The following is a 25,427-nucleotide window of genomic DNA, read 5'->3' on the forward strand; positions in this document are numbered from 1 at the left end:
GTGTCTGTTGCTATGAGATTGTGAGGGATGATCTTTGGTCTCTGCGAGATATCGCTCTGAGCCCGAATTTAATGAGTTTGGATGCAGACTGTTATTGATAGAATGGTTAAGTAATACAGCTGCTTTTCAGCACCAGCATGCAGATTTACAAAGACAATATTCTCTTTACTTCTAGTCTTGGCTGCATTTCAAAGACATTGTTCAAATAACCTTTTAATATATTCCAACCCTCTTTTTCAAATGATCACTGCAGTTTCTTTAAACGTTCATGTACTAAACAGTGTAGTCCATATTAATTACAGAATAGCGAGTGGTGTTGCTGCAGTGCTGATAAATGCATAACTAGTCTCCCAGGGAATGTTCTGCTTAATCAGGATTTCTGCAAACAGGGCAATTAACACTTAAAGCTCCATTCCTCCACAAATAAAACAAATTAAACACTTAATAATATGCACTTTCCTTAGGTCAGTCCTGGTCAAATCACCTTTTTGGTCTGTTTTGAAAGCATTTATCCTAATTGTTAATTTTTCCCACAATTAAGATAATTTACAGGTTTTTACATACTAATCCCTCAGTGGTTTTACATTGTCAATTATGGCTAGTTGGTGACACGCTTGTCTCTAACCCTCATGGGTTCAAGTTCTACTCCAAGACCTGAGCACAAAATCATTGTAGGGTGTACTGCGCTGTCAGAGATGTTGTCTTTTGGATACAGTGTCAAACTGAAATCCCATCTGGCTTCTTGGGCAGATGTAGAAGATCCCATGGCATTATTTCAAAGGCGACTAGAGAGTTATTTCTGGTCAATATTTATCCCTTGATCAGGATTACAAAGACAGATTACAAAAACAAAATGCTGGAAATCCAAAAAAAACAACAAAATGCTTGAAATACACAGCAGGTCAAACAGCATCCCATACAATCATAGAATGCCTACGGTGCAGAAGAAGGCCATTCACCCTATTGAGCCTGCATGGATAACAATCCCATCCAGACTCTATTCCCGTAACCACTGCTAACCCCCCTAACAATAGGGGTTATTTAAACATGGCCAATCAACATAACCTGCACTTCTTTGGATTGTGGGAGGAAACCAGAGCACACAGAGGAAACCCACCCAGACAGGGACGATATGCAGATTCCACACAGACAGTTACCTGAAACTGGAATTGAACCCGGGTTCCTGGCGTTGTGATAAGGGTGCCACTGTGCCGCCCTTATCACAGTCATTCTGAAAAGTACTTTGTTGGTTGCAAAGTGCTTTGGACGTTCTGTGGTCATAAAACGTGAGGGAAATAGAAGTCACTCTTTTTTCGTCCAGTTGCAAAAGTGAATGCTCATAAGGCCCCTCCGCAGGGCAGCATAGTATTTGAGCACCAGGTGTGATGAAGCATTGCCTCAGTGATCCGCTGTTGAATGACTTGAAGAACAGTACTGTCTGAAACATTATAAGATCATTGTATTCTGATTCATTTAAAGCAACTGTAAAGAAGTCATTGAACCCTTTCCCAGTGGTAAATGTAATATAAAATGGGATGTTGAGCTGTACGGACTGAGAAGAGTCCAAAACTTGAACCCTGGTCAATTGACATCCTGATCCCAGGCTCATGGAGAGGAGAAATTGATTAGGTTTCCTGTTCCTGATCACTGTCTAGCAACTTTTATTTTAGTGGACATCATGCAAGGTCAAGGTTAGGCTCAGCTGTGAAGGCAACCAGCAGCTTTATGAACTGTTGGGTTCATCAGTCAGTTTCACATATGACAAATAGCTTCAAAAGCAAAACTATAAATCCAAAACAAAGACAAAAAGTGCTGGCAACAAAAAGCACATCAGTCAGCATCTATGGGGACAGCAAATCTGTTCACATTTCAGATATAGAGCCTACTTTAGAACAAAGAGTCTATGTCTGAAATGCTAACTTATTAGCTGACCTATGGACTGACTGACTGACCACCTCAGCGTGGTCAGAAAGATGGCAACAATGTATGAAACTACCCCCACAGTCCCTGACTCCAGCAAAGGAGTGTAAAGGGAAAATCAGTCACAAAGGTTAGAGAAAAATGGGAAGGATACAGAGGCTTGGCTGGGTCAATTGATAACATGGTAGAGGGGGATTTTATAGTGCCCATAGGACTAGGAAACATGGTGTGTGGGTGACTGAATGAGGCAGGATATAAAATTTGACTAAGGGTTGTTTGGATTTGAAACGCCAGCTCTTTTCTCTCCTTGCAGATGCTGTCAGACTTACTGAGATTTTCCAGGATTTTCTCCTTTGGTTTCAGATTCCAGGATCTGCAGCAATCTACTTTTATGCAAAATTTCACTTGCCTAAAGACCAGTTGAAATGCAGGGTTATAGCCAGTGGCTTGTTTGTAGCGTGTCAGACTTCAGGCCAGTCTGTGGTGGGGTCATTGTCATCATACTTTTATAAGCCATGAATACTCATTAGCGTAAAACATTATAAAATAAAGCCCTACAATCAAGAGAAAGTCAGCAGTGCACAAGAGTCTTGTTGCATCTAGTTCATATTTATTTAAAGGTGATCTAAACTAGTCAGCCTTGTGCAGTGGTGTCTGAGGTCAGCGGTTTTCTTAGTCGACTCTATGGCACAAGGAAGGGGAGCAGGCAAATAGAGGCTCAGGTTCGGCAAAGGCCGGTGAGGGGCATTTGAGGATGTGGATTTGTAGTGGGGTCAGGAGTATGGAGGAGTAGAAGAAAGATCAAGGGATGACAAAGGATAGGGTTAGGGACATGGAAGAGTGAAAGAGGGAAGGGCCTGGCATCCTGGGTGGGATGTATGTAAGAAAATGAGGGGCCTAAAGGGCAGTGATAGTTCTGCCTATGTGTGGATCCATCTCAGGGTGTTGGTTGAGAGAGTTCTTCCAGGACTTTGAGTTCACCACCAATATTACAATTATCCCAACTGAGAGTGATCTCAGACAATGTCCTTTACAATGCATAGAAGGGAGGGCCAACTGAGTCTGAGTTCAGTCTTGTCCCACAGAGTGATGAGCACAACACTGGACACACATGATCATTCAATAAAGAGCGAACAAAAAAAGACATTGTTTCTTCCACAATAAAGAAAATGTCCCTGACTCCCCTGTAATTATCGGTGTGTGCCAACTGTGAGGTGTGTCAGTACAGCTCTCTGACTAGGCTAGCCTCAACAAACAACGATGGTGCACAGATGAATAAAGTGAAAACAATGTAATATGAAATATATATAAGTAAAATTTAAAATTGTAGAAACACGTGCCACCTTTGTGATCTCAAGAAGCACTTTTGTTAATGGCAGTGGAGTAGGGCGGAAAGATTTTGGTTGTGATGCAGAGTCTCCCAGGTTTACGAGGGACACTCCTATACACCCACAGCCGCAGCATTGTTTGCTCATGACGAGTTTCACCACTGAAATTAATCACACGTGTCTCCTGGGAATGCTGCCAGCACTTTAAATTTAAATTGTAATCCCATGGGAAACAGGATAATGGAAGAGAGTGAGAGCGCAACATTTCTCCCATAGTCTCCATAGCACCAAAACCTGCGATTAATAGTAACTGAAGACGTGGAAGGCTCTGAAGGTGATAGAAGCTCTTCTCATTGACTGTAAGTACCCCAGTATGAGACCTACTCAGATTGTTCTGGTCACTTTCCTCGTGGGTGTTGGCTTAGAGGAATATCCTATCCCCATTTCTACCTTAGGGCGCAAACACAAAGATTGAGAAATGGAAGATTTATACAGGTATATTAGGAAGTAACATTTTGATATTGGGGTTCTGATACATGAAGGGAAGTTATTCATCTTTATTTATCACAGAACTATTCTGGGGAAAGCTGGTGCCATTGTTGGGACAGAGGGAGAGCATTCATTTGTATCTGGTGTGAGGAAAACCAGTGTGGGAGTGCTCAATACTGACATCCAGTGGCCTGAATGGAAAATAATTTCATTTCTAACACAGGGGGAGGGGGGTTTGAATGGAGGGCAAAACCCAAAAATTAAAATGAGAAATTCAGTTTCTTTAAAGAAAGACTTCATTTAATCTTAACTTAATTTCATTTGTAGCTTTTCCCTACCAGCACACAATTCACTTCTCTTGTGCAGATCCGAGCTTCTGTCACAAATGATGGGGCTGCTCTTGGTTTGCTGTATATGTAGGGCACTTTGTGACATCGGTGGGAGGCCTGAACCTTTTCCGCAGTCCAACCTCATTCTAGTATTAAGAGAAAACTGTCAGAGCAATTCACTCAATACATTGACAAACTTCTCATTGTGAGAGTGGGCAAACTTGTCAGGGCTTTTAAAATATAAAAGTTGTCAGTGCCTCTGAAAGGGGCAATGCACTTTTCTCATGGCTGAACATTTGAATGGTCTCCAAGCAGACAATAACTGCAATCAGGTTTGCAGGAGAGCTACTAAGTCAAGTTACCATTGGACAGGAAGTCCTTTTCCAGTGCTGAGAGTACTGCACTTTTGGAGATCCAGACTTTTAGATGAGATGTTAACCCAGACTGTCTTTCCTCTTTTAGCTGGAATTAAACGATCCAATGGAACCATTTTGAAGAGCAGGGGAGTTACTTCTGGTATCCTGATCAAAATTTGCTCCTCAATCAATATCATAAAAACAGATTATCTAGTCATTATTACAATGCTGTTTGTGAGAGCTTGCTGCCTGCAATTGGCTGCTGTCTTTCCCCGCATTATGACAGTGGCTGCACTTTCAAAGTAATTCATTGGCTGTGAAGCATTTATCAAAATGATGCTGGCTGCTTCTCTCAGGATGACAGCCCATCTGCTCCCTCGCTGTTGCTTTAACCAAAACTCATTCACTGTAATGCCAGGAAATGTAAAAATTGGGGAATTCTGGTTTTGTGCTCTATGTGGTGAGACCAGGGAATTGTGCTTTTCATTTGTGTGATTGTACTGGGCTCTGTATAGGTGGTTGGACCTCATTGCAGGTTGGAGGGAATGGGACAATGTTGTGCATGTGACAGGAGTGGGTTGTAGTTCCCCCTGTAGGTGATGACTGCCTTCCTGCAGAATCACAAGCCTCTTGGTCCATTGATGCTCCTAATGCTGAAGACATGAGGGTCTGAAGAGGTGGTGTGGGCAGTGGCGTAGCTAGGGGGGTGCAGGGGAATTGACCGCTACCCTGAGCACAGTTTTCAGAAGTGGCGCCTTTTATACACACTAACTCTAGCCCACACACAACCTCCTGACTGACAGCTTGATAAAACAATCGGGAGCATGACTCCTTACTCACTAACTCCCGCGCATGCTCACTCTCTCTCTCTCTCTCTCTCTCACACTCACACACACACACACTCTCACACACACACACACACACACACACACACACAACTGACAGCTTGATAAGCCACCACCCACCAATCCGGTACATGGGATCTCACTTAGTGCTGACTGACAGCTGAGTTCACCAATCACAGTACGGCACGTCCACAAGCTCTGCCAATCCGCACATGGCTCCTCAGCCCCCCTCCGTCAGTGGGACGGCCCGGTCTACGGATGAACATTGGGATTTAGCAGTAGTTATTTTTCAGAAGTGGCATCTTTTCCACAATAAATTTTCTTAAATTACAGAGAAAAGAATGATTGTTTTGCGTGCGACGTGGTGACGCCAGACTGTGATGATGTCAGCACAGGGCGTGGCCTGGGCAGGGATTGGCGGAATAGTGATGAGGGGGCGGTCATTTTTTAATTTAATGGAGCCTTTTTTATGTGCTCACTCCCCCTAACCTTTGAACCTGGGTAAGGACGATCTTCAAGTTCTGCCCTTCTGGTTTGTTCCCATTCCGCTCTGGCTACAGCACTGTGTGGAGCTTCCTCCTGTCTTTCCTCTTCGTCCTGAGACAGCGATGGCCCAAGCACATTTCCTTACTACCACACCGAATGCCAACGGATACTGCTTCTCAATGGAATGAGCAAGAAATATTGTCACAACAATGGCAATATGTCCAGAAATTCAAACTAGCAATCCCATGGTTTACCTGAACAGCTCTCAGGATGGTGCTCTCTTAACCTGAAATGCCAGTGGGTCATTGTCCTATTCTAAAATGGCACCAGCAGTGGGGGTGCATTGGAAAATATCCTGGCAGTGAACCATGCCTTTACCTAGTGAAATGAGGCTGGCACCACATCTGGGCATGAGTATTGGGTGCCTACTTTGAGGGTCACCCGAAGATCAAATGGTTGATTTTTCATGAAATCTGGCAGGATAGCAGCTCTCTGATTTTTATGCCATTTGAGAGGAAACGTGCAACCAACAGATAAAAACTGGCCCCAATGTGTCCTCCCAATCATTTAAAAAATCCTCTTGGTGTACTTTTACTTGGTTCAATAGACGATGGTACACTATCACCCTCCTGATTCTTTTTATAATCGAGTCTGCTGGGAGCTGTCATTTCTTTGCATCATATGGATGCAAGTATTCTGTAATTGCACGTGGGTTTGTCATGTCTACTTTAAAACATTTTGTCGAGTTCTAATCGAAACAGATAAAGAACTTCTTTTATCACTCTCTTGATTCCCTTTAATATTAGAGAAGCTGGAAGCAGTACCATTACGTGTTCAAGTGGCCAGTAACAGATGTGTAACATGTAAGATTGTATTATCGCAGTCTGATACCAAATTTGATTTCCCCCCCCATCCCCGATGCCCCACCAAAGCGTTCTTTTCTAGGGCTGGCCTGCACCCAATCCGTGCTGATGCCACAGTATGATGAGTTACAAGAAAATGCAGATTTAGGAAAGGATACTTTTTGTGGTAATTTTTCCATGACTCCTTGCTGGAAAAGTGTTTTATTTTTGCCTCAACAATCATTTATCATATTATGCAGATAGCTTGCACAAAGTTTCATCTAATTTTGAATCTTTTATATTGGCATTTTCCTAGAGAATTAGCAGCGTTAACTGTAGGCATCTATAGAAGGAAAGTAACCATTATAAATCCAAATGTAATCATGCCCGTGATAGAAATCTCCAGTTCCAGTCAATTTTCCAATGCCCCAAGGATTTAGAGTCCACAGATTAGATGCCTGGATTAGAAATTCCAGTAAAATGTCAGAACTTAAAATTTTCCAAACTAAAGTGATTATGAACATTTTATAATAGGTTTGTTGCAATTATCATTTGATCTCTAGTATCAATGATACAACATTTAACTAGTAAATTGGGTAAAACAGTCCTTCTGGGAAGAGGAATGGCAGCAAGATCATGATAACCATCTTCACATTTTCTTCGCATTGCCTGTTGTGGCTCAGTGCAATGAAAGTGTAGATTATTGGGCAGGGAAACCTTTCACTGGTGAAGACTGCCAAGAAGCAAGCTCAGCAACTCTCTGTAGACACAGCATTCCTTTGTGCTACTCCAGCAAATTTATTCAAACTATTAGCACCTCCTTGTTCACCTCTCTGCTCAAATTATGGACAATTTTACAATCAAATGAAACTACACGAAACATGCTTGGCAAGAACCATTCAACCAGAAGACATGTAATCTTCAATAAGCTATACCAGATTTGAAAATCGATTGAAGAATTAAAGCACAACAATATTGTTCCAAGAATATTAGGTGTGGAATTGAATTGTATTGGACCAAATGAAAGCTGAACATTAGAAGCAAGTTCTGGTTAACTGAGATAGGAGCAGGAATAGACCATTTAGCCCCTTGAGCCTGTTCATTAGTCAATAAAAACTGGCTGATGTGTGGCTTAACAAAAATCTTGCAATCTCTGTTTTAAAGTGAATTGATCTAGCATCAATTGCCACTTGTGGAAAAGAGTTCCAAAATGCCGTCACCCTTTGCTTGTGGAAGTGTCTCCCAATTTCACTCCTGAGAGGTCACACTCTAACTTTGAGACTGTGTCCCCAGTCCTAGATTCCCCAACCAGCAAGAAGAGTTTTTCATTGTTTCTTTAGCTAATGGGGTGCTTCGGGCCACCTGTTCATATGGAACAGATAGCCAACATAGCCCATTAGGAACCTATTGAAGCCAATTGAAGGCACGACTCTGAGATTTCTCTAGGCGTTGTGGAGCCAATTTAGCTGTCTGGAGGTGATCTCCTGTCAACAGGCCAGTGGGCCAATGGTGCAGGCAGACCCAGAGGCCCATCCTGCCTGTTTAGTTCTGGAATAGTCACAGGGTGCTGCCCTGTGGAAGTCTATCACCTCCTTATACAATGCTGGTCTGGAGGCGAGGTCCAATCTTGAATTACCTCCATCTTAAAGTGTCCTCTGCCTAACTTACCCCGTATTGCAGCCTGCTGCTCCTTCCAAGTTGTAGGGCCTCTGAACCAGCTTTGAGAGCCTGCCAGATGTCCTTAACTGGATGGCAAGCTCATTCCTCAGCCAATTGGCAGGCACCACCAAGAAAATTGAAATGAGTAAATGTTGTCCTGAAAGCGGGACCCAGAGCTCGAAATGATCCTCAGCTCTGTTCTGTATCCCCAGAAGGAAAATCTTGCCCATGATTCCTCTCCACCTCCCTTGTCATTTCTGTCTCTCCGCTTGTCTCTGCCTCTCTCCCTCCCTCTCTGCCTCACTGCCCCCTTCCCTCTCCCAGCCCCCCAAAACCCCCCCCACACACACTGCCCTGCATGTACACACACTGTTTACCTAGATCTAGAAGGAGCGAAAAAAAATCTGATAATTCATACCGAATCAACCTAGAATATTTTATTTTTATCATTAATTTATGGAAGCTATAATTGTTTTAATATAGTCCCTTAAAGGAATACAGAAACTGAGCCAACCATTAACAAGGTAAGCACTGCCCCCTCTCCTTCCGTACTCATTTTTGGAGCACTCTTGCCTTTTGTTCATCCTAACCCAGACCTGCTTGCTCTGACTCACAATTTTTCCAAGTTCCCTCCCTCCTCAGTCCTGAAGTTTTTACAACTCCAGCACTCCACGTGCTATTTCGTAGGAAATGATTCCTAAAATAAGTAGACAGCGATTTTCCTTTTCTTTTTCAACGAGTGCAGCGATACGTACGTTGCTGTTTGTTTTGGTTGCTCCACACGTAAACCTTTGTTGATAATTCATTTACAGGAATTAGGATAAAATCACATACACTTTAACGGTGACAATCTCCTGGAGTTGACAACAGAATAATAAAACCTGGAGGCAGCCGGATGTGGGTGTTCTTAAAAAAATCTCATGAGAATATGAACTGCCTAAAATGCTGAAGTGATAGGAATAAAAACACAGCAGGATCGTCAATTTAAACTTATCAGAGGAGTAGAATGAGAGTACAAACTGCCTCTTATTTGTTGCAGAATATACAATTATTAGACAAAGCTGTTGGCACATTGATAGCTCAGCTTAATAGATTTTGGAACTGTGCAGACAGGCTCAGAGGACTAGGGAGCATTCGTACCTTCAGCTGCTAATTTATCACTGACTTCAAAAATGTAGGTCCCTTTTTCCAAGTTAGTAGAGCAAATTTTACATTGAATTTCAAGTGGTTCTTCCTTGTTTAGAAATTAGCTAATGGATTGTTCTACACCTGTTACAGGTTTTTTACTTAGGAATTAAAAAAAGGGGAGTACCTCAGAGACTTTAATGCAACATTATTGTCCTGTTTAAGCAATTACTACCACTATGTTTGCAGCAACTAAATTAGGAGCAGAGTAACTTTATTTATTAGTGTTACAAGTAGGCTTGTATTAACACTGCAATGAAGTTAGTGTGAAAATCCCCTAGTCATCACACTCCAGTACCTGTTCGGGTACACTGAGGGAGAATTGAGCATGGCCAATCTACCTAATCCACATTTTTTAGATTGTGAGGGGAAACCGGAACACCTGGAGGAAACCCACGCAGACGCGGGGAGAATATGCAGACTCCACTCAGACAGCGACCTAAGCTGGGAATCGAACCTAGGTCTCTGGTGCTGTAAGGCAGCAGTGCTAACCACTGTGCCACCGTGCCACCCAACTTGGGCTCATACCTATTGATTAGTTTGATCCAAATCAAATATACTGCAATGGCTCCTGCTTCTCAAACCTGCAAAGCTGTGGGAAGTTTTTAAAAATTAAAACCAAGTGAAAATCCTTGCAAAATAACAGTAATATTCAACTTGAAGAGATATTAGTGGTGCAGATGTGCATTGGAGAATAAATCTTACAAAGCTTCACCCCTGGAAGTATATATTTAGAATGCAAGAAAGAAGGCCAGTGGGTTATGCAGGATTTTCTGTATATTAGCAATGAGCTAAATCTTGCTGTACCATCTGCCCAAAGTTGTAAATTTAGCCTCACAGTGGCTGGATTCTCACCACCCAAAGTGGATATCAGAAGTTGGGAAGATTGCCAGCTCGGCACGCTTGCCTCAGAAGAATGTGCCCAAAAGCAGGATTTTCATTGCCGGGTGCAGGCTGCAATTGGGCCAGCTGCCTCGGGAAAGAGATCAGAAACAGCCACAGGGCTGCTAGGTGTGAGGCAGGCTATTTAAAAGACCCACCTCAGTGCTGACTGATATCACCTCAGTTAACATAAAAGCCGAAAAGCCCTTCAGCTATTGGTCCACACACACACACACACACACACACACACACACACACACACACACACACACACACACACACACCCCATTCCCCATCCATGTCACCTCATGGTACTTCAACAACCCCCATGGCTCCTCATGTGCCAAGCTAAGGCACATCCATGCCCATTCACCCAACATACATAGAACTGGTGAGTCCTATAGTGACATTTGAATATGTAAAAAAAAACTTGAACTAAACCAGCCATTTGTCAGTTACTTTCCACTATGTTAAAAAAATCATTTTACTACAGCCAAGTAAAAGTGTTAATCATCCTTTCAGTGTCAATAACAGAAACTGCAGGCACTTGAAACCTCTTAACCTTGTGTAAATGAACATTATGCAGTTGACAGCAAAAGATCAGAGAGCCAGAGCTGTTGATTGAGCCCATGTTTTCCATGCGGTAAAGTGTGTCAGGGCTCTCAGTCCAGCCTCATTATTTATTCTGGGGAGTTTTGATGGATGTTAACAAATGGATTTCCAGAAGACCTTTTCTTTTATCGTGCAAGAACTTATTAGCAAAGAATGAAATGCCCAGAATTGGAGATTACAATGTGACATAGGTGGTAATTGGTTGCAAAGTTGAAGACAGAGAGCAGGAATAAGGGAAAACTACTCGAATGGCAGAATGAAGTAAATGGTTTTCCCAGTGATCTGTATGGGATTTTCACCATGAATAAATAATTGTGTGTTCAAGTTTTCAGATGACACTAAATTAGTATGTGCAGGAATTTGTATAGATAAGAGTAGGAAGTTAAAAAGGGATACAAGCAGGCAAAGTAAAGAATTCTTAACAATGGCAGATGGATTTCAGTGTGGGACATTATCCACTTTTAATCCATGGAAAACAAATTGAAACACTTTAATAATGTTGAGAGACTGAAAAATTTCCATGTGCACAAATGACTAAATGTTAATGAACAAACATCAAAAATAATCAAAGAGACCAATGGAATCTTGCCCTTTATCTCAAGGGATTGGAATGCAAGGGGAGGGAATGATGCTTTACTTGGACAAAGTCTTAGTCAGACCCCATTGGGAGTTGTGATCTGATTGAGGCATCAGTTCTCAGAAAACAGATATTAGGCTGAATTTTCCTGATCCAATGGCAGTGGGCTTCAAGCCATGGGGAAAGAGCCAGAAAAATAGGAGGAGCTGCATCAGGACAGCTCCCCAATGCATTCCTGCCACTGCAGCTCTTTCCTTGGGTAGGAAGCTGACCAGTTTCCTACTCCATGGAGTCAGGCAGCCCATTTCTACTGCTGAGTCTCCAAACAGGGGTGATATTTACAGTCTTGCCTGCAGCAGAGTATCCTCTTCCCCATTGCTTGTGGAGGTGGCTCCACTGCCACAGGTTGGGAGGCCATCCCAGCAGGAATCTCCATGTTTCAAAGAAAGGCTGGAATCAAAGCTGAGATTAATCCAGGGTTTCCAGCCTGATTCACCTACAGGTCTAGCTGCTGATTATTTGATGACTGATGTACATGCGAGCCAGAGTGCCTAAGGTGCTCTCATTGACCTGGCAGATGGAGTACAATGTTAGCAAGTGTGAGGTTATCCACTTTGGCAGGAATAATAGTAGGAGGGATTACTATTTAAAGGGTAAAAAGCTGCAGCATGCTATGGTGCAGAGGGACCTGGGGGTCCTTGTGCATGAGTCGCAAAAACCCAGTCTGCAGGTGCAGCAGGTGATCAAGAAGGCGAATGGGATACTGGTGTTTATAGCAAGGGGGGTAGAATATAAAAGCAGGGAGGTCTTGCTGTGACTGTACAGGGCACTGGTGAGGCCACAGCTGGAGTACTGTGTGCAGTTTTGGTCGCCACACTTGCGCAAGGATATTTTGGCCTTGGAGGGAGTGCAGAGGAGGTTCACTAGGCTGATACTGGAGATGAGGGGGTTGGACTATGAAGAGAGGCTGAATAGACTGGGTCTGTACTCGGTGGAGTTTAGAAGGATGAGGGGGGATCTTATAGAGACGTATAAGATAATGAAGGGTCTGGATAGGGTAGAGGTGGAGAGATTCTTCCCGCTCAGAAAGAACAGCAGGACTAGAGGGCACAGCCTCAAGATAAGGGGGTGGGGTGCAGTTTAGAACAGAGTTGAGGAGGAACTTCTTCACTCAAAGGGTGGTGAATCTCTGGAATTCTCTGCCCATTGAAGTGGTGGAGGCTACCTCGCTAAATATATTTAAGACACGGGTAGGTAGGTTTTTGGTAGGCAAGGGAATTAAGGGTTATGGGGAGAAAGCGGGAAAGTGGAACTGCTCCACTACAGATCAGCCATGATCTTATTGAATGGCGGGGCAGGCTCGAAGGGCTAGATGGACTACTACTGCTCCTATTTCTTATGTTCTTATGTCTCCTACACATCTCAGCAGTGCACATCTCTCCTATTGGGCTGCCAAGGTTTCAGAGTTACGGATTCTCTGACTGGGCCAGCAGCTTCAGGATGCAGCTGCTGTGCTTAACGGGACAGTGAGCTCATAGGTCGCCCCTGAGAAAATTGCACCACAGCTCTTGCTACCAATCAGTGTCCTGAAGCGTGCAGCAAACTTCAGCCTTTTGGTTTTGAACTGTGTGCAGAACCAATCAAGGGCTTAAAGGAGGTTATATAAACTTGGTTTCGATTTCCTTGAACTTAGAAGAGAGGTGGGTAATCTAATCAGGGCATTAAAATGATAAAGACAAATGATTGTGTAAATACAGAGAAACTATTTTCTCTGGTGGAAGAATCAAGGACACTCTAAGGCAAAATCTTAAAGCTAAAACAGGTTTCAAAGTGAAATCGTGAAGCACTTTTTCCACACATGGAATGGAAATCAGGAACTCTTTCCCAAAAGGTTGTGAATCCTGGCTTAACTTTAAATTTGCATGTTGAGATTGATAGATGAAGAAGAGTGTCAAAATATATAGAACAAAGGTAACCAAAAGAAATTGAGGAGCGGACCAACCATGATGGTGGAAGAAGCTAGAGAGGCTGAATGGCCTATCGCTGTTCCTTTTGAGGACAACTTTAATGTGGGGGAGGGTGTAAGTTTGGATGTGCTTGAGGGTGTAAAAGCAGCAAAAACACAAGCCTGTTGCCATGTTGGCTCCAGCTCACCACCTTGCGGATTTAACTTGAGCGGGTTAGAGTGTTGTTGAGAGTTGCCTTTTAACAAATGCAAATTGCTCTTTTGGAGGTTGATTTCCGCAGACTTTTCAATTTATCTGCATGTCCACGGGTTTCCTGAAAGGCAAAGGCAAGAACGCAGTGAAAACTGAGGAAGCTGAACCAAACTGAAGGAAATACTGCAGTACACACAGCTGTATTTTTTTACCTGTTCATGGGACAGGGTTGGTTTTCAATACTGTTGCTAAAAAATTACTTCCTAGTTTTCTCAATCACATCTGGATGGATGACATTCGGGCTGCTTTATTCTGGCACAGATCCTCCCTCCCCGTCAACCCCAATCACACTACAGCAGGAGCAGTACCTCCTGTCTGCACAAACACATTCAAAAAATAAACTTGCCTTAAAATGGTTGGTGGTTTCAAAGATGTGGAGATGCCGGCATTGGACTGGGTAAACAGTAAGAAGTTTCACAACACCAGGTTAAAGTCCAACCAGTTTATTTGATAGTAAACCCACAAGCTTTTGGGGTTTACCCCTTCGTCAGGTGAGTGGAGAATTCTGGCCTCAGACAGAGCATATGAAAGGCACACACAGTTTACAGAAAACTGATTAGATTGCGAGTCTTTACAGCTAACCTGCTATTCAAGTCGTAAAGATGCAGACAGTGTGAGTGGAGATAGCATTAGGCATAGGTTAAAGAGATGTGTATTGTTTCCAGACAGGCAGTAAGTGAGATGTTGCAAGTTCAGGCAAGTCATGGGGTTACAGAAAGTGCGACATGAACCCAAGATCCCGGTTGAGGCCATCCTCGTGTGCAGAACTTAGCTATCAGTCTCTGCTCAGCAACTCTGCGCTGTCGTGTGTCGTGAAGGCTGCATTGGAAAACACTTCTCCACTCACCTAAAGAAGGGGCAAACCCCGAAAGCTTGTGGGTTTACTATCAAATAATTTGGTTGGGCTTTAACCTGGTGTTGTGAGACGACTTTCTGATGGTTTCAAAACCAGGGAAATCCTGTGTTTCATTCACTGAACTCCAATTTCTTGGAAGGCATCTAAAACAGATATTGGCTTCTCGTCATTGTGTCCAAAGATGTGTAGGTCAGGGAGATTAGCAGGGCTACAATGGTGGAGTGGACCTGGGTTAGCTGCTCTGTTGGAGAGTCAGTGCATACTCAATGGGCTGAATGGCCTCTTCCTGCATTGTAGGAATTCTGTGGTTCTATGGGTCTATGAAGACATGATGTGGGTATGCCGGCGTTGGACTGGCGTAAACACAGTAAGACCCAAAGCATGTTTCGGGACTACTGAAATTTTCCGAAATTAATATTTATTTAGCATATGGATGAGGAGGAGCATATAATAATTAAAATTTGTAAGTAGGTTATGTGAGGAGCACAGATTTATTTACATGTTCATTTATTCCTTTATTAATTTTCATCCATAGGTAACACCACAGGCGAGTCAATACTGAATCTCATTATATGTTATACTGCTGTAGCAGTTTTTTGGAGACCTATGTGAGAGATTTCTCTTTAGTAATTACAGCTCAGCAAATACAAAAAAACTGAGAGACAGTAATTCTGGTTGCAGACATAGTTTATTTGCCCAGGCCTGGTCCACACGTGAGAGAATGGTCCTGAGGCAGCTCAAGACCGTGTGTGTGTGTGTGTGTGTGTGTGTGTGTGTGTGTGTGTGTGTGTGTGTGTGTGTGTGTGTGTGTGTGTGTGTGTGTGGGGGGGGCGGGTGATGTGGCGGCATGGTAGAACAGTGGTTAGCACTGCCGCTTCACAGCATCAGTGTTCAATTCTTGGATTGAGTCACTGTCTGTGTGGAGTTTGCACATTCTCCCAGTGTCTGCGAGGGTTTTCTCCAGGTACTCCGTTTTCTTCCCACATTCTGCAAGACGTGCAGGACAGGTGCTTTGTCCCGAACAGGCGCTGGATTGTGGCGATTAGGGGAATTTCACAGTAACTTCATTGCAGTGTTAATGTCAGCCTTACATGTGACAAATAAATAAACTTTAACTTTTACGTAAAACTATTCTAGATTTCAAGAGTACAATTATAATTTTTCAAAAATTATCTGACCATCTTTTTTATTTATTCTAGCTGGACAAACCAATCATTTTAGCATGAGTCATTCATCTTGGCTAATAGCACCCTACTCTCTGAGAATTCATTGGTCCGTAGAATTCAAAAGCTCCCACCCATTGTCTCTTAGCAATTACATCAGTCATAGAGTTCAAAGGGGGCTCTTTCAGTGACTCTATATTCTTATATTAGGTTGATCTGAAGGCATTACTTCATATATAAAAACATAGTAAATAGCAGCAGAAGTAGGCCATTCGGCCTTTGAGCCTGCTCCACCATTCAGTCCTTGAGATCATGACTGATCCTCAAACTCAATGCCATACCCATGCCCTCTCCCCATACTCAGTGATGTCTTTAGAGTATTGAATTCTTCCTACTTTCTTCTTAAATACATTTGTGACTTGGCCTCCTGCCTTCTGTGGTAGATAATTCTATATGTTTCACTGTCCTCTCAGTGAAGAAGTTTCTCCTTATCTCAGTCCTAATCAGCCTATCCCTTATCCTGAACCTGTGACCCCATGTTCTAGACCCCACAGCCAGAGCAAACAAATATCCTCGCACCCAGTCTGCCAGCCCTGTCAGAATGTTATACTTATCAATGAGACCTCCTCTTATCCTTGTAAATTCCACTATATAAATGCCTAGTCAACCAATTTCTCTTTGTTCGACAATCCTGGCTGGTATTCCAGGAATCAGTCTTGTGAATTTTTGTTGCGCTTCCTCTATGGAAAGTATATCTTGGGTAAGGAAACCAAAACTGCGGATAATTTCCAGATGTGTTCTCACCAAGGCCATGTACAGCTGCAGTAAGACATCATTGCTCCTGTACTGAAGTCTTCTTGCAGTGAAGCTCAACATACCATTTTTCTTCCTAATTCTTTGCAGTAACTGTATGCTTTCTTTCAATGACTGGTGTACAAGGACACACAGGTCTCTTTGAACATCAATACTTCCCAATCTATCGTCATTTAAATAATACTCTGCTGTTTTATTTTCTTACAGAAGTGAACAACTTGACATTTTATCCATATTATACTTCATATCCCACATATTTGCCCACTCACTCAACTTGTCTAAAATGCCTTGAAGCTTCTTTACGTTTTTCTCACCACTGACATTCCAATTCCTGTTTGTTAATGAATTCTCCATCCATGCCAATATATCACCTTCAATACCATATGCTTTAAGTTTGCACATTAACCTCTTATGTGGGTCTTCTCCAAAAATTTAGTGAAAATATTGTAAGATACTCATGTGTCAGCTAGAGAGCTATGAAAACACGTAGGGCAAAATTCTCCTGTCCCATCCGCAACGGGAATTGTAGGAGGCAGGATACAGACCATGCAAAGGTCTATTGACCTTAGGCGCTATTTTCCAGTCTTGGGGCAAGCGGGCCGGAAAATTCTGCCCATAGCGTTCAAGGAACTTTGTAGATCCATTTGCTCCTTATGTGATTATAGGAATTTTCAAATGTTGAGGTCTCTGCATGTACAAGGCTGATCCTGATTGACACAATATCTGGAAAATTCTGCCAGAGAGTTGGTTTTTTTCAAATATGGAGAGTGAGAGGATGAAAGAGCATTGTTATTTGTTTACACAAGTTTAGTTGACAGCAGTCTGATATAAAGGCCTAAATGAAAGCTTCCTGTTTAAGTTGAAATCTTATTGCATGTCTGCTGCATTAATGGAAATTATCCCCGAGGTCAACATTCTGAAAATAGCTTGACCATTTGCTTATTGTGTTCACTCATAGTGATAGTTATCAATAATTTTGAAACTGACCTGAAGTGTTTTGCTTCATGAAACAGGATGCTTTTTATTGTATTGTAGTGTTTTTATTTCTAATAATGATGGGGGCCTAACTAGGACATCTTTTATTAGTACAGAGCTTGAATATTGCTGAGAAAAGAGACATGCTGTCAATTCTGCTTATCTTGCACTTATCAGGACAGATTCAGAGGAGGGAACAACAATTGTTACTGCATGAGAAAAGATTGCTGATTGGTTGGCAAGTAGATTCTGATCGATTAAGAATTTATCATTGAGAATGAACCTGGGAATGGCTGCTCCCCAAAGCCTTTTTTAGTTGAAAAAGTCACAATGCATGGAGATGCTCCTTATGTCTGCAAAGGATAGGATGCTGTACTTGAATATATGTAGCTTCTAACACACTTAAGTGAGCCATATTGCAAGTCTGACTGACAACCTTAAATTGGTTGTCAGTGTAATTCTTAGCACAAACAGGATTGTTTAGCAAGTGCTGATCAATTGTGGAATCATACCTAATGTTAGACACTATGTTCTGAGTTTTGCAAGCATGTATTAGTTGGATGTGGTCAATACTGTTGTGAACAGCTGAAAGGACATTCGGTTTCATAGGATCCACCAATTATTGGGACAAACAACCTATATACCCAGCATTGAAATTCACAAGCCACATTACTCATTTGTGTGATAGGTTTTTTGGCTTGATGGCAGCATCATGTCCAAGTCGAATACCACTCATGCTGTCATTCCATAATAGTAGTGTGAAATGGTTAGCTTTACCTGTTGCTTAAATTTATGGGCCACCTTACTACAGATAAGTGCTAGGGTAACCTGAGATAAAGTGGGCACTTTTCAGGACCGACAAAGTGACAAATATCAATAAAATGCTCACCTTTCTTAATGAGCAAATTCACATCCATTGAACCTGCCCCTAAACATGACCAGACAGCCCTTCTCAAAAGCAAATTACAAAAACACCTGCTGACTTATGTAAGAGTAAAAAGCTGTTGGGTGGTGTATATGATAGGATTCATCCTCACGGCTCGCTACATCTGTGTATATTTGGGCTGCCTAGTCACAAACGTCCCTTTATGTTTTGTCTTATTTCGTTCTGCACAATATGAATCGGTCAAATGATTGGACATGTTGCTAGAGCCAGTTCTGAGCATTTTTTCCATATACTGGACTTGTAATCAATCGCAATGTGCATATTCAACATTGCTAGCCTATTCAGCAATGCTCATGGAGGCCACAGACATTTGCACCATGTCACTATATCATGGTGATCTAAATTCATTGCCATTGTTAGAATCTGATTTAATTGAACTTATGAACTCAGCACCTCAAGCCGCTGAATTCAGTTTTAACAACACCATGTCTGTCCAAATACATAGTGTTGCCATGGCATCCTGGCTAGGCCCAGTTTTTGTGAACCTTTTTTCTGGTTTCTACAAGAAATGTGTCTTCAATGGAATGACTTCGAACTTCCTACCCATTGCATATTTCCAATATGTAAATGATTCCCTTGCTAAAGTTAAATCCACAGCTGCATGTCAGAACTTCATTGTGTACCCTACTGGGCTCCATCCTGTGCTCAGATTCATCTTTCAAATGGAGTAGTCAAATAAGATTCCTTTCCTTGATGTACTAGTTAAGAAATCTGCCATTGGATACCTACTATTGCCTACTGCAAGCCCACTTTCACAGATCAATATACAACTGGGATTCTTGCAGTTCCTCATATGTTCTATAAAATTAGTCTCATCAGCAACCTTGTAAATCGGGCTCAAGCCACTTGTTCATCATACAAGCTTGATGCTGAAATAAGGGAATCAAAGTCATCCTGTGGGATAATAGGGGCCCTGATCAAATCATTGTGCATTGTATGCCACACAAACTCACACTTTCAGTCCTGGAAAGTGATCAGTCTACCTCAGGTTATCCTGGAAGGGTAAGATGTTTCAGAAATTTTAGCAACAAGTGAAGCTAGCCATTTTGCTCTGCTGCTATGCAGCAGCAACGCAGTTAGTATTCTCCACTAACAAGATGCTGCTGTCAAGCCAAAAAGATGGTCTGCCTACCACATCATAAGACTTAGGAGCAGAATTAGGCCACTCAGCCCATTGAGTCTGCTTCGCCATTCAATCATGGCTGATACTTTCTCATCCTCATACTCCTATCTTTTCCCCATAACCCTTGATCCCTTTACCAATCAAGAACCTACCTGTCTCTATTTTAAAGACACTCAATGATCTGGCCTCCACAGCCTTCTGCAGCAAAGAGTTCCCTGGATTCACCACCCTCTGGCTGAAGAAATTCCTCCTCATCTCTGTTTTAAAGGATCATCCCTTTTACCCTGAGGTTGTGTCCTCTGGTTCTAGTTTTCCCTACTAGTGGCAAAATCTTCTCCATATCCATTCTATCCGAGCCTCACAGTATCCTGTAAGTTTCAATAAGATCCTCTCTCATCCTTCTAAACTCCAATGAGTATAAACCCATACAAGAAGCTCTTCATTCCAGGGATCATTCTTGTGAACTTCCTCAGGACCCTTTCTGAGGCCAGCACATTCTTCCTTAGACATGATGCCCAAAACTGCTCACAATATTCCAAATGGGGTCTGACCAGAGTCTTATACAGCCTCAGAATTACATCCCTGCTCTGGTATTCTAGCCTTCTCAACATGAATGCTAACATTGCATTTGCCTTCCTAACTGCCGACTGAACCTGCACGTTAACCTTAAGAGAGTGTTGAATAATGACTGCCAAGTTCCTTTGTGTTTCTGATTTCCAAAGAATTTTCCCATTTAGAAAATAGTCTATGCCTCTATTCCTCCTTCCAAAGCGCATATTCTCACACTTTTCCACATTGTATTCCATCTGCCACTTGGCCCACTCGCCTAACCTATCCAAGTCCATCTGCAGCTCCCCTACTTCCTCAGTAATACTTACATATCTTTATATCATCTGCAAACTCAGCAACAGTGCCTTCAGTTCCTTCCTCCAAACCGTAATGTACATTGTGGTCCCTGCACTGACCCCTGAGGCACACCACTAGTCACTGGTTGCCATCCTGGAAAAGACCCATTTATCACCACGCTCTGCCTTCTGCCAGTCAGCCAATCCTCTATCTGTGCCAGGATCTTATCCTTGACACTATGAGCACTTAACTTATTTAATAGTCTCCTATGCGGCACCTTGTCAATGGCTTTCTGGAAATCTAAATAAATCACGTGCGCTGGTTCTCCTTTATCTAATTTCCTTGTCTCCTTAAAGAACTCTTAACAGATTTGTCAGACATGACCTCCCCTTGACAAAGCTGTGCTGACTCAGTCCTCTATCATGCACTTCCTGCGATCTCATCTTTAATAGTGGACTCTAAAATCTTGCCAGTGACACACAAATGAGTAATGTGGTGTATCAGTTTCAGTACGGATGTGATGCCAGGTATGTGGGCCATATGCCCCAATGAGAAGGGGATTGTATCAAACGGTATGTCCCTTTGGCTGTTTGCAACTGGCAAAGTACTGATTGTATCCAACCATCCTGTGCTTCCAAACTTAAAGCATAATGTTCAACATTAGATGTGATTCCTCAATTGGACGTTACTTACTAAATGACACCTATTGTGCCAGTACGATTGGCTCACTTACACGTACTAAAAGCTACACAAATTCACACACAGGGCCTTGTCCTTTAGTGACTGAAGGAACATGTCCAATCATTGCATCTTTTTCAACTAAACAAAAGTTTGGGGGACAGCTCTTTCCTGGTTCATTCCCCACAGCAATGCCTTGACCAGGAATCCACCCATCAACCAATTAGCATTCTATTCTCATACAGAATAAATTGTCGTTCCCTTTACAATTGAAATTCTTGTATAAATGCCCTGATGAGTGCAAGGTGAAAAGCTTGTGTCTTTTTAAGCAATAGTAAACTACGTTTAACAGTTATCACATAATTAAAGTTTATGTAGTTATGGAAATCTTTAAACACAATCTTTGGAATGCACTGTTTCCACTGAGTTGTGATTTCTGTGTAGGATTCCAGCACACACTGACTTCTTGACTTCAGCTGTTACCATTGATGGTTACAGAACACATCGATGAAGGCCTTTAAAAAGGCCACTTGGCTTCTGTATGAGTTGCAGTTCCTTGGAAAAATTGAGGATTAGGGGTCTTTAAAAATGAGCTTGCAAAGATGTAAACAATCATGTAAAAGAATTCTGAATTAACATACTCCAAATGATTTTTTTCCGGAAACTCATGCCACATTCCTGATGATACATTTTTCCCTTTGCAAAGCTGAAACTTACGAAATTTCACGCAGGAAATAATTTGTTCTTTCTTTCCCTTCTCAGGATCAGAATTCTCTGGTGAGGCCAGTTCCGGGCCCAAGTCAAACTACAAATACCTGTCCAAATGCTAGTCCTGGCAACAGCTACATTAACAGTTCACATCAGGCTGTATTAAAGCAGCAGTTGATGGAGAAGAAACAGGCCATGCAGATGCAGATGATAGAGCGTCAGAAACAGCTGCTCCTTCGTCAGCAAATCCTGACAGACCCGGTATAGTATTTTCCACATCACTTTGATAAATGAACATGTGTTTTATGAATAAAGTTTTAATTTTATTTATGTAGGACCACGAAGTAAAATGTCTAAACATTTTACGACTCAACCTCCCAGCCTTTTTCAAGTTGTTCCCTCCAACTTCCAGTTCATTATTGAGAGAACCAACAAGGCAATGTTACTTCTGGCCTGTGCTACTCTTTAACTTGTTTTGCCTGAAGAAATGGCCATTGATGGCTCTGATTTCAACGTCCTATGAGGTTTTGGGCATGGCTCATGAGAGGAGTTGAATGAGACCCAGGCTATCTCATTGAAATGCAACCGGCTCCTCCTCTTACTGTCTTCTTCGTACAGGAAACAGCAGAAAATCACAAGGCCCCTGGGTTGCCCATGGCCATACGACAGGTGGCTCATGAATGGCCTTCAGGTTTCTTATTATGATTTTCACAGTAACTTCATTTCAGTGTAAATGTAAGCCTGCTTGTGACACTAATAAAGAAACTTAAACTTAGAGTATTCAGGCCTTGATTTGCTTCAATTTAGCAATGTGAATTACAGACCTCGAGTCTCATTCAAGAACAGCAGCAACAATAAAAGGTAATGGGAGAGAGCAGTGCACAGAAATTGTGGGTTTTCATCTGAACATATCTTCCCCAGGACCTTTGTACAAAGCCTGTCAGTACAGAATAATAGAGGATTGCTTGCCCCTGATTGTTTCTCTATCTCTTCTTGTCTCTGCTGAAATCTTCTCACCAGTGCATTATTGGCCTTTTTATCCTTTTTTGAATATTTCAAATAGCCAAGTAGAGTTATTGGGCCCAAAATCTCTTGGGCCCAAGGTCTGCCTGTGACCTCTGAACTGTTCACTGAGTGCATACAGCATTAACTGAATTCTCATGCCTGATAGCATATTGTATTCAACCTCACCATCGAGGTGACCAACTCTAGATGAAGAAATTGGAGGACACTATCATGGAGGGTGCTGGCAAGGCCTTAATATCAGCAAGTTCTGGTGAGACTGTGAGAACGAGGTTGAAGGAGCAAGGTGGTTTCTGGCAAGGATCCTCCCTGAATCTGATAATACTGGCCTGGATCCCACATCCCAGACTATGACTAGACAGCCCCAGTCCCAAGCCACCAATCTCCTGAGGTCAGGACATGCACTGACACTAAGCCTGCGGAAACAGAAATCTGGGACAAAATGTGTCCAGAAGGTCTGACCTGGCTCTGGGGACAGAAGGCCTAATTATGGAATGGCTTCACAAAATCCAGGACAGTTGATCACCTGGCTCAGCCTTATTCAGGGTCAGCACAGAAATCTGGAAGATGCTGACGAAAAAGAAAAACTTCCATTCAAGTGGACCGCACGACTTCAGGCTGCTCTTTACAACCAGCAAGGTACCAATTTGTACGTAGCAAACTCCCACAAACAACAATGACCAGCAATCTTTTTTTAATGTGTTGATTGAAGGATAAATAACTGCCAAAACATCAGGAATATCTCCCCTGTTTCTCTTCAAAATAGTGGCCTGAAATCTTTTAAATCCACAGTTTATCATCTCCATCTGATTGACTGCACCTCTGATGCTGCAGAGTTTCCTCAGTACTGCCCTAGAATATCAGCCTAGATTGTCATGCACAATAATACAGAAATGTTAGGGTGGATGATCCTTTGACTTACTCCCAAAAGCTCCTGGACTATGAGCACAATGCAGAGGTATAAAAAGTTGCTAATCCCGCTTCATGACTGTGCCAAAGTCCAGCAACTAAAACTCCTCCATGGCTTTCCTGATGCCTGTGCGTGAGAGCACCACAAGAGGGTGCAGCAGTTTAAATTACATGCACATTGGACTAAATATGTCATAGAATAGAATCATTGAATCCCTACAGTGCAGAAGGGGCCATTCGGCACACCGATCCTGCACTGACAATAATCTCACCCAGGACCTATCCCCGTAACTCCATACATTTACCCTGCTAATCCCCCTGACACTAAGGGACAATTTAGCATGGCCAGTCAACCTAACTGGCACATCTTTGGACTGTGGGAGGAAACTGGAGCACCCAGAGGAAACCCACGCAGACACTGGGAGAACTCCACACAGATAGTCACCCAAGGCCAGAATTGAACCCAGGTGCCTGGTGCTGAGAGACAGCTGTCCTTCAAGCCTGCGTCCAGGTTCCCTCCAGTAATATTAGTGTAGATGAAAGGCAGAATACTTGGTGCCTGAGCTGAGCTTTGGCACTGGTTCCCCTGAATGAACTGAATGTTATTGACAGAATAGGATTCTATCCTTGACTTTGGCATCAAAGACTTTTGTCGCCAAATGGTGCTCATCTCCCATAAAGTGATAGAATGCATAGTTGTGTTACTCTTGTATGTCACCCACTTCCTTTGTTTCACCTCTGGCAGTCTTGCCTTCATCCATCTAGGCCCTAAAATCTGCAATTCCCTCCGTAAAGTTTTGAATCTCCTCCTTTAAGAAACTGCTTGCCTTATTATGCTGATTATCCTGGTTGTTTTCATACATTTGGAATGTTGTTGTTGAGATCACCCTTCCTCTATTCCCACATCACCATCCTTAACACCCAGACATTTTTTCCTTTCCATTTAATATTAAACTTTTAGACCAGCACTAGCTCATGATTAGCATGTGTCTGCTGCTTTTCATCAATATGCTTCCCTTTAGCCCTTTTCCCAAGGGCCATTCAAGTTGTACATTTACTATCCTGTGTTTCCAAGTGGACTCCTCTCGATAAGGGGATGGAAAGATGATCATCTGAAGCTCCTATACAGTCTCAGGAAAGGGTACCAGAATCGAGGAGCACCGATTATGGATTGTCCTACTACAGACTGTAATATCTAGCTGTTACAGTGATTCCTGATCAACCTGCCTTCTGACTCCATGTTCATAGAGGGATGGGAGGTTGGATGAGGGTGGATAGAGGAGTAGTGTAGAAGTCCTGGTTACTTTAAGAAAGAGAACCTCACCTTTTGTGGCCAATGCTGTCCTGCCCCTCTATGTCACTGTGCATCCGATCTGTGGCCTTGCAGAACAATTGGTGGCAATTGCATTTTTGGAAGTCTATCATTGGGGAAGCTCATTAAAAATTCTGTTGTTATGTGGCTTGAGTTGAGCCCAAAGGCTGGATGGAACTGAGAGATTGCACAGCCAATGGCCCTGGCACTGCCATTCTTTCCAAGACTGACAGCAGGTTCTGAATGCAACCCTTCCACATATAGTAGATGGATTCCTCCATGATTAAATGGGTAGATCCCCCAATGACATCAACAAATTCTTATTTCTCAGAGAGAGTTTGTTTGA

The 25,427-nt window shown here is 42.6% G+C and overlaps 1 protein-coding gene across 2 annotated transcripts in view; it reads left to right on the plus strand.

Moving 5' to 3' along the window:
- The window catches only part of maml2 (mastermind like transcriptional coactivator 2), a 394,218-nt gene that overhangs the window by 356,455 nt on the left and 12,336 nt on the right, over window positions 1–25,427 (plus strand). For both annotated transcript variants that reach the window (XM_080196962.1, XM_080196963.1), the window contains exon 3: window positions 21,892–22,098. In XM_080196962.1, coding sequence (XP_080053088.1) covers window positions 21,892–22,098 — 207 coding nt within the window. The remainder of the gene's footprint in view (window positions 1–21,891; window positions 22,099–25,427) is intronic.

The sequence above is a fragment of the Carcharhinus amblyrhynchos genome, chromosome 10 (genome assembly GCF_965287045.1).
Source record: "Carcharhinus amblyrhynchos chromosome 10, sCarAmb.v2.hapA, whole genome shotgun sequence".
Taxonomy (NCBI): domain Eukaryota; kingdom Metazoa; phylum Chordata; class Chondrichthyes; order Carcharhiniformes; family Carcharhinidae; genus Carcharhinus; species Carcharhinus amblyrhynchos.